The sequence below is a fragment of the Danio aesculapii genome, chromosome 18, assembly GCF_903798145.1.
Source record: "Danio aesculapii chromosome 18, fDanAes4.1, whole genome shotgun sequence".
NCBI lineage: Eukaryota > Metazoa > Chordata > Actinopteri > Cypriniformes > Danionidae > Danio > Danio aesculapii.
In genome coordinates, this window is record NC_079452.1 from 56,244,036 (window position 1) to 56,254,029 (window position 9,994).

General features: G+C 39.0%; 1 protein-coding gene across 3 annotated transcripts; it reads right to left on the minus strand.

Annotated features, from left to right (window-relative positions):
- Nucleotides 1–4: 4 nt before the first annotated feature.
- Nucleotides 5–9,309, minus strand: fosb (FBJ murine osteosarcoma viral oncogene homolog B). 3 transcript variants are annotated; one of them, XM_056478295.1, is made up of 6 exons: nucleotides 8,956–9,309; nucleotides 8,618–8,805; nucleotides 6,478–6,810; nucleotides 6,277–6,384; nucleotides 4,746–5,066; nucleotides 5–4,606 (listed from the first exon to the last, which is right to left on the minus strand). In XM_056478295.1, exons 1-6 carry the CDS (start codon nucleotides 9,017–9,019, stop codon nucleotides 4,541–4,543), a joined length of 1,080 nt encoding a protein of 359 aa, XP_056334270.1. In that variant the 5' UTR covers nucleotides 9,020–9,309; the 3' UTR covers nucleotides 5–4,540. The 3 variants fall into 3 exon arrangements, with proteins under 3 accessions (XP_056334270.1, XP_056334271.1, XP_056334269.1); XM_056478296.1 differs by having other exon boundaries at nucleotides 5–3,049; nucleotides 8,956–9,308; XM_056478294.1 differs by having other exon boundaries at nucleotides 5–5,066.
- Nucleotides 9,310–9,994: the final 685 nt, after the last annotated feature.

Sequence of the window (9,994 nt, forward strand, 5' to 3'; positions counted from 1 at the left end):
AAAGTCTTTGTGGATAGGTTTATTTTGTAGACATTTCCTTTACAAGAAAAATTGGACGTCATACAAAGATATTAAGATAGGACAGTACACCAAGATTTCACAGTCTATGTAACAATATGAAATGTCCTTCTCCATTCATTAAAGGGCTAGAAATATAGCATAAAGTGAAATGAAATGGAGAAAGGATGAAAGAAGAAAGACTGTAGAACGGCGGATTATATATTTCACTAAAGGTAGTTCAGTATGCATTAAATATGCTGTTCAATATGAGAACTTGGGAGCAGTCGTGGTGAGGAAAGCACTCTCGAATGACAAGTGTCCTCAAATCCACAACCTCACTTCTGTCATCGGCATTCTTAATCAAGAATATACAAAGACAAACAGTATTGAAAAAAGCACCATATCATTTTGAATTTGAAATGTTTCGCTGTGAATCGTTTTAAACCTAGCTTTCATTTCCCTTCAAAAATAAAAAATGAAACAACAAGAAATAGGTCAACCCTCTTTCTTACAAATTATCTGAACAAGTGGTTGTAATAGGCTCCTATATTAAAAAAATCAAACGGTTTATCTATCAAACAATACCCACTAAGCCAGAGAGGCACTGAAATTTGACATCCTCAAAATGCAAAAGCATCCCATCATTGAGGTCTCAGTTGAGTAAATCATACAAGGTAAACAGGACAGACAGTCTCCAATCATCACTGTGACACTGTAGCATCCGGACCGGCTTTTACCATACAATTCAGTTGATTTGCTACATGGTTCTCCTAGAGTATCTGAAATATTGCATTCCACCGTGTCAATCTGTGCACTGTGAATTTAAAAATTTTTTTTTTGAAAAGTGGAAGACCACAGAGTCACTGGTACTGAACCAACATCCCCTTATGCTATAATATCAGAGTCGGATCCTATTTGTAAAGATACAGTAACGATAGGATTTGGCGTAGGAGTAACAAAAGCACCAACAATTGAGAAATCAAACCAACATAAAACAAAATCACACGCCTGATCTCACATAATGTCCCACTTTGTGAAATCGCAGCTCTGGCTTCATCGCATCACTGTTTGAGATGCCGTAATTCAGTTTTCACTGCTAAATGAGAGCATAATTTTATCAAACGGCTCTGTTGGGAAGAGCTCGCATGGTTGTGTCCATCTCTGCTTGAATTCAACCTCCGGGTGCGCTCGTGGATACAAATGTAGCATGTAAAGACATTTTGATTGAAACATCTGTACAAATATTATCATTTCCACCTCATAAAATACTCCACATAAAGAAGCCAAAGTCAAAAACAATGGACCTCGTTTGGTTGTAAAAACACTGCCTATCTATGTATGACGTCGGCACTTATAAATTTCCGATTGTGCCTGTAACGTGAATTAATTAGGGCTGGTTGAAAGTTGTCCATCAAGCCCTGAACATCTCTCTCTCACACACATACAATAAAGCCAAATGGCAGACAGCACACACTGGACAAAATAAATCAATGCAACACAAAGGATTCAGAAACACGTCTGAATCAAAAATACATCGAGACACTCAATTCATGTCTGCTTTTTTCTTTAATATATTTATTTTCAAATGCATTTTTAGATATTTTGCGCGTCCAGTGTGTTTTGTCCACAGGGGTTGATGAACAAGGGCTGTGAGATCAACCTCATCGACAAATCAAGCACAGCACAAACCTGCGATACATATATAAATATGGACCACAGTTTTAATACAGTCATCATACAGGTTACACATTTCAAATGAAAGGCAGTGACAATGCTTTTCATATTAAGGGAAAGGCGGGCTGTTATTGTTTATTATAATTTTTTTTTTTGTTCTTTTAGAAAAATATCTATGTTTAAACCAAAGCCAAGTGCATCAAGCTCTCCCTTCTGTCTTCATTGACAAAAATAATATTTTCTGAACATTCATACAATACATTACAATCATTGTGTATATATATACACTGAATATGTATATATATATATGCATACATAATATATATTTTTATATATTTCATATAGTTTTAGACATAAAAAAGTTTCATAGTGCACAACATGCCTTTTTAGTTGCCAACATGATATAACTATGAAATAATAATTATATTAATAACCATAATAACAATATTTTTTATAACTGCAGTAAGACAACAGTAACAGATAGAGCTAAAAGCCCCACAAAATTCTTCCATTTGGCAGCAACGGCACAATCATAAGCAAAAGAGGAAAAAAAGCATCATGAAAAAAATCAGTAACTCAAAACATCAAAACATTCACAGGAAAGTAAACGGTTCATATTCGAAAGCACATCCGGTCCTTTAGGTTGCCCATCGTTACTCGCTCCTTCCATCTGAAGCCGGCGTTTGTGCTTTTTTTTCCATCTTAACATTAACAACAACCCCCTTTAAAGAAAGAAATCAACTGGAGTCGTAGTCTTCTGTGGCTTCCATTCACAATCAAAGCCCAGAGCTGTGCTAAACCACATCCACAACTCAAGGACTATGTCAAGGACTTTCAGAAGCACAGAGGCCACTCATCCAAAACCAAGAGGTTGCGTTTTTTTGTTTTTTTGGTCGCTCAATATAATGCTCCTCAAACCTAGAGTGTAAAGCCACTCTTTTATGCAATCATCAGATAAGCCACTTTTGAAATCAGAGTTAATACTATCGTTGACACACAGAATGAAACAAACAAACGAACCCCTTTAATTTGCTCAAGAATGGTGGAAAGGGTGTAATACAGCTTTGAAAGCTCTCGGAGGATCAGCAGGAGATGTGAACGCTCTCAACATCTCATTCTTCCAAATTCCAGACCTTTCCAAAGTCTAGCCAGTGCATCTTTGCTCGTACAAAATCAAATCCTCAGTGCTGAGGAGCAACAGAGTCCTGTTGGGCCTTTTAGGACGGCATTTGATCTGGCTGGTTGGTTTAGCTGTTTTGAGATCCACTGTGGGCTGGTCCGTGCGAGGGGAGATTTGTGGTGTTGGGGTGTGGGTTGGCACTCACTCAAGGTTCCACGGGCTTTCAGGGTCCAACGGGCTCTCAGGGGCCGAAGACTTCAGAGAGAGGTACATAGAGACAGGAGAGAGGAGAAACAGATGTGGAGATGGACAACGGAGGGAGAAACAAAAAGAGAGAGATAGCTAAAGAGTGTGTGGTCATGTCCTTGAGGCAGAAGAAGTGTGGATGAACTGGATGAGAGAAAGGGTAGCAAGGTAGCCTGACAGGAACAAGAGAAAAAACAAACCAAAACCCATAAAGCAGTTCTGCGGCCCCACATTTGCGTAGACAAATACACAGCAGCAGGCACCTGGCGTGGATAGATAGAGAGAAGGAGGAAGATGGTACACCAATGTAAGCCAGAGCGAGAACAGATGAAAGCAAAAAGGGGAGGGAGTGTGCTGATGTGCTTTTATTGTTATGTCAAACCAATTGAAGAAACACTCAACTTTCTTTGGAAATGGGCTTATTTTACAAATCGTCTAGAGCAGGGGTATCCAATCCCGATCCTGGAGGGCCGGTGTCCTGAAAAGTTTAGCTCCAAGCCTAATTAAACACACCTGAACCACCTTCCTAGAAACTTCCTGGCAGGTGTGTTGAAGAAAGTTGGAGCTAAACTCAGCAGGACACCAGCCCTCCAGGAAGTTTGGACACCTTTGGTCTAGAGAGTTTTACCATTTTTCAATTCATCCAGCTGATCTCTGGGTCTGGCGGGAGCACTTTTTGCTAAGCTTAGAATAAATCATTGAATCGGATTAGACCATTAGCATCTTGCTCAAAAAAGTTTCAAAAATATTCCCATTTAAAGCTTGACTCTTCTGTAGTTACATTGTGTACTAAGAGCGAAATAAAGTGAAAAGTCTAGATTACCTGCGCGATTACCTAGTTGCCTAGCTGGGGCTTATTTCCAGGCACTGCAGAGTAATGCACCTGCTGCAGCCATGGTACGGCAACAAACTCCATTAATAACTATGTCAGAATGCGAGTATAGCTACTAGCCTTATCAGTCTAGAAAATAGCAACAAGTAGCAATAGCTTTTCTTTTTCGGTTGGTCTTAGTACAAGATATAAAGCTTTGAATAGGAAAATTAATAATATTTTATAAAAGCTAATTGTCTAATCCGATTCAATGATTTATGCTAAGACCCAGAGATTGGGTGAATGGATTCAAAAATGTTAAAACTCAAATGTCTAGCACTAGGTGACTTGTAAAATGAGCCGATTTCCAAAAAAAGTGAAGTGCTCTATTAAACATTTAAGTGAGTACGAGTACGTGTGTGTTTGTGTGTAAGGGCTACTGACTCATTTCGATATTAAGCCTGAATTCATTGTGAATTAAAATACACTTACATCATCTGATGAAGTCGCACAGACGCTAACGCATCTGGGCCTCGGTTTCAAAACCAAGGCCTTAACTGTAAAAGATCAATACAATGTACATCCAGAGATTTAATGTTTGGATTGGCATGTACGCATGTGCTGTTTCGAGGCAAGCAAAAGGCAGAGAGATCAGCAGAGCTCTCAAAGTGCAAGAAGCGAGGGTGAGTTCAGGGAATCAGAGGACTGATCGCTGCTGCTGGTTCGCTGGTTAGCGCTGGCCCCGCAGGCTCCCTCTGGGTAGGTGAACACAAATGAAGATGTGTATGAGGGGATGTAGCTGCCGGCGTCAGGGTTACCGCCACCGTCGGCAACAAGACACGGGCCGTCCGGCGCCGGCTGGCCCGGCCCATAGAAAGAACTAGAAAAGGCTACCTCCTGCATCATCCCTTGCTGCTGTTGCGCTGGTGCCGGCTGTGTCTGCGTGGGCTGTGAAACCGGGACGTGGTGGTGGTGGTGGGATGAGTAGGCGGGCGGCAGGTAGAAAGAGTCCTCCTTCACAGTTAAACCCACCACAGAGACAGAAGGCGCCTGTGGGGAGGTCTGCGGCAGCGGTGCAGGGGGCTGGTCCTGGTAGGGAAGTTTGCAACCAGGTTGGTGGGCGACCAGGACAAACTCCAGGCGCTCTTTCTCCTTCTGCAGCTCGGATATTTCAGCCTCTAGCTCGGCCTTCTCTTCCTCCAAAATGTCTGTCTCCTTGGGTTGGAGAGACAAGAGGAGGACACAAGGGGACAGAGATTATATGATCACATGAAATTAGGACAAAAGTAAGGGTTTCCTTTTAGCATTCAATACATGCTGCTAGTTTTAGATAGCAACAACCAAATAAACTTGCTTGAGTCTGTTGGCACTAGATAATTACGGTGGGTTTATAGACTCTTTGTTCAAACTAGCCCTTTCTAATTACAATGCAGCATGTTGTGTATGTGTGTTGGTTTACAAACTGTAACTGTAAAAATGGTTGTTATAAGCAGATTGACATGTTATGAATCCTGTAATTATGATGCTTTTGCATTCATCCAGGGCCTAAAAATAGCATTCGCCAAGCACCCAATGTGAGTAAAATGAAACTGGTGAGTTTATAAAACAATGTTACTCACCAGCTGGCCGGCAATGTTCTTTGGTTTAGCGCAGCACTGTGATCTTTTGAGAAGCTCAAAATATTTTTTTTGTTTTTAGTGTCTAGATCAAGGGTGCCCAAACTTTTTCTTATGAAGGGCCAAAAACCAAACTTGATCGAGGCTACTGGGCCGAAGCTAAATATAGTTGTCATGGGGGATTTCCTCATTTATTTTATAATATATAAAAATTACTAGAAAACGTTACTTTGTATTAACTAATATTCTTTTATTTTTACATTTTATAATGAACTAAAGTAAAGTTAATTAAAGTAATTAAAGTAAAACTTAAGTATTTAAAGTAATTCAAGTAAAAACAAAACCAATCTAATTTATAACAGAATGGAAATACACAATTTTGGCCATGATTTGCTCGCCGATGTTTTCTGCATAGTCTGCTATCCTTCGAATGGCTGTATTTTTAAAAATCTGATTCATTTACAACGTTTGCTTTTTTTTTTTTTGCATCTCAGCAATGAAACAAAAAAGCAAAGAAAATAAAAATTTAATAACTCAACTCATACATAATTATTATTGTTTAAATAAATATAATGTATGAATACTACCACCCCTAATTTGTATGTCTGTTTTTTAATTAAACTTTCAAATGCAAAAAAAAAAACTATTTTAATGCAGATTTTATTCTAGCTAGTAAATTTTCCCCATGTCACCGGACATTAGCAGGTGCAGCAAAATGTTCATTTTTAGGCCCTGTATTTGTCTGATATCATGTATAAAATACTGTATTGGATTTTAGTGTTTTTAAATACGAGTACAGCATCGCTCACCGACTGTAACCTGTCTGTGAGCTCACGCCGTCGGTTCCTACACTTAGCGGCGGCCAGTTTATTTCTCTCTCTCCTAACACGTCTTTTCTCCTCTTCCTCGGGGGTCAGCTGGGAACAGAACAAATTTAGTATCACATTAAACCTTATTTCTTGCAATTTGTATAGAATTTTTAAAACAAACCATACATAGGTCCCACTCACCGTTTCATCTCGTGCACGACGGCGGCTTCGAGACTGACGCACTGGGCCAGGAGCATCAGAGCTTGGTGGGGTGAAACCTCCACCGGACGAAAAGCTTGGGCCTGGCAGGTCATAAGGATCCAATGCAACAGGCTGCGTCATGGTGCTGGAGCCTATGCCACTTTGACCTGGTGCCACAGAGGATATCAGAGTGGGCTGCACCATCCACTGCAGATCCTGGCTTGTGGTGATGGCCGTCACTGTTGGCACGAATGAGCTGGGCATGTCCACCCCTGCCCCGGTGCCGGTTGACCCTCCACCCACCCCTACCCCGCCAGTGGCTGTTACACACTCCTAGGAACCAAAAACATACACCGTATGAAGCCATGGCCCTCAAAATCGTACTGTATTGTGATTATAGGCTAATTAAAGCAACGGAACATTTTACTTTTATTTTTACTAGAAATAAATAAACAATAACTAAGGTTAGTTAACCTATTGTGAACTAAACTGGACAATATAATTTTTCTAACATAAAAAATTATGAATTAATAATAATTAGATAATAAAAATTTATAAAAATAATTAGTTAATAATGTTAAAATATGCTTTTAATATATTGATTGTTAATTGTTTATAGCTAATGTGTTGCCTAATGTTAAAAATGTTTTACTTTTTTTAGTGTCACTAAAAGAAAAATATAATATTAATAAAATAATATACAGTTGAAGTCAGAATTATTAGCCGCCCTGAATTATTAGCCCCCTGTTTATTTTTTTCCCCCAATTTCTGTAATGGAGAGAAGATTTTCTAAACATAATAGTTTTAATAACTCATTTCTAAAAACTGATTTCTTTTATCTTTGCCATGATGACAGTAAATAATATTTTACTAGATATTTTTAAGACACTTCTATACAGCTTAAAGTGACATTAAAATGCTTAACTAGGTTAATTAGGTTAACTAGGCAGGTTAGGGTAATTAGATAATTAAGTTATTGTATAACGATGGTTTGTTCAGTAGACTATCCAAAGTCTATATAGCTTAAAGGGGCTAATCATTTTGACCTTAAAATGTTTTTTATATATATATATCCTTTTATTCTAGCCGAAATAAAACAAATAAGACTTTCTCCAGAAGAAAAAGTATTATCAGACATACTGTCAACATTTCCTTGCTCTGTTATAATATTTAAAAAAAAAAAAAAAAAAAAAAAAACAAACAAAGGGGGTTTAATAATTCTGATTTCAACTGTAACATAAAATAATAATAAAAAACATAAATCAAAAATATGTAGATGTATTTATAAATTACAAATACAGAAAACAAAAAGTTAAAAACGGAAAATATTAAAATTAAATCTGATTCAATAACAATAATACCATAGTAATAATATTTTCACCACAATAAAACTGTAAAGTATGATTTTCCATTGCCTCAGTTTACATGTAAAGTTGACTAAGACAAATGAAAAGCAACACATTTAACCAGAGTTATGTTTTAGTAAGGTATGAATAACAAATATTTTCCTAAAACTGACAAAGTACTTCAAATTCAAGTACAGAAACCTCGAGAATGTTTAAATGTGCTCAAACATTAAAACACATTGGGGTGAATTTATTTCTATACGGTTTCATTTCTTAGAAAAAGAATGCGAGTGTGTTTCATTAATATTCATGTGTAAGCGTGTTAGGCAAAAACGACGCAGTCTGCTGTATCCAATCGCAGCAGTCTCGATTCGGCCCTCCCTTCCCGTTCCTCCGCCCCCGTCACACCCCCGGTGTTCCCCTTAGCAACTCAACGTAACACTCCAAAATAGAACGCATTGACGTCACGTCCAAGTCTGAAAAGCGAGAACAGCAGCACCGGGCGCGAGGCGGAGCTTCGTGAGCGCGCGTCGGAGAGTCCACAGCCCTGTCATCTGTTTCGCGGCGTGCTGTAAACCTACCACGTTGCTACCGGTCTGATTCTACGCGCATGCTGACTTGTCAGTATTATATTTTCACTATTCACATCCAAACACGCTCGAAATTAGCAAAAATAGCAATGACGCTTTGGTTTTCATGCAGAAACATGCAGAGCTACTGTTGTGCTGTTTACTTAAACAAGTATGTGTTCGGACAAACACTGCGGTAAAATGGATTAAATAGTGGGGACTTACTTGCGGTGCGCTGGTGGTGGGCGGACTCCCGAAGGATTCCACGGACGACAGGTACTGAGATTCAAGAGAAGGAGAAGAGCTTCCACGGGAGCCGGTGTCGGGGTCTCCGGGGAACCCCTGAAACATGTCCCCGATGGAGCCGAGAGAAGCCGAAACACCTACTGTGCCCGGCGAGAACGGGATATCACCTGTCATCCAACACAAGTCACACTGAAGCGCATTTTCTTCAGGACATCAGCTAGACTATTTGCTTTTGTAAACTGCAATGCACTAAACAACTGTAAAAAAAGCCGAACGCGTCATATTTAAATGCGCTTTATTATATTAAAGTCACCTACCGTAACAAGTTTTACTTGGAGTCTTCGTCAAGATGCCTTTAGTCTCTTTCCAAAACAGTTGCATTAAGACATCAATACAGTTCCCTGCTCGAGGAAACTTCTAAATTCCAATCCGTCCTTGTGTAACACTTCCTGGGTCGTAGTACAATCCGTAGAATGCATGAAATGTGCTTTTATAAATCCATAAAATAATCCGCAGTGTGTTTGTTGCAAACGGGAGTAGAAGGTGTGCGGTGTTTCGGCGGCAGCGCTTCCTCTTGTGAATGAAGCCTGGGAACGCATTGTAAAGTAGGGAGTCCTGGCTCCGCCTCTTACTGGTGTTCCGCTGACGTAGGTGCCCATATATGGTCCAAAACCACTGTTTTTGTTTTTGGTATCTAAGCAATATGACGTGTAAGGGATTCCCTCACCCACAGAAAGAGACAGCTCTCTCGCGGTCAAGAATAGGTAGGTTTACTATTACTTCCACAAGATATTTTTAATAGTTACATGCTTTTCACAGACAATATTTAGAAACGACGCGGTTTGCAAATAGTTTTGCCTGAATGCTACGTCAAAATGCATTAGGTTTAACTGACGCTTTTAATGTATTTTTTGCCACTGGCATGTTTAAATGAACTATTTTCTAACCTGAATTGTTACAAACTGTCTACGCAATGTCAATAGATATTGATATTAATCATTAAAATATGAGAGATTATAACTGGATATTATTAAACAAACATATTATTGATAGTAATTCACCATTTCTAACAGTTTCAATTAATTTTATTGCAATTTTATTTTATGAATTACATTTAAAGCGGTGCAAAGTTTGCATTAGTCTTAACACTGAATGTTTTAGCCTTGATAAAACGTTGTCTTACAAATGTGACGCAAACTTGAGTTTTATTTTTAGTACAGGGGCTGTTCACCTTGTTGAAATGTATATTTGGAAAATACGAAAACACATTAGCAGTCGTGAAGCTCATTTAAGGAGGATATTTCACTGAGGTAGCGACTCGGCGCAGGAGGGAAACCCGCTTCCAGCTGTTTTGAC

Excerpts from the sequence above, each read along its gene's own strand:
- fosb (XM_056478294.1), bottom strand. The coding sequence starts at position 9,019 with ATGCAACTGTTTTGGAAAGAGACTAAAGGCATCTTGACGAAGACTCCA. Across the intron at positions 8,806-8,955 it reads TCCAAGTAAAACTTGTTACG|GTGATATCCCGTTCTCGCCG; the intron begins GTAGGTGACTTT and ends GTTGGATGACAG. Across the intron at positions 5,067-6,276 it reads TCACAGACAGGTTACAGTCG|GAGACAGACATTTTGGAGGA; the intron begins GTGAGCGATGCT and ends CTCCAACCCAAG.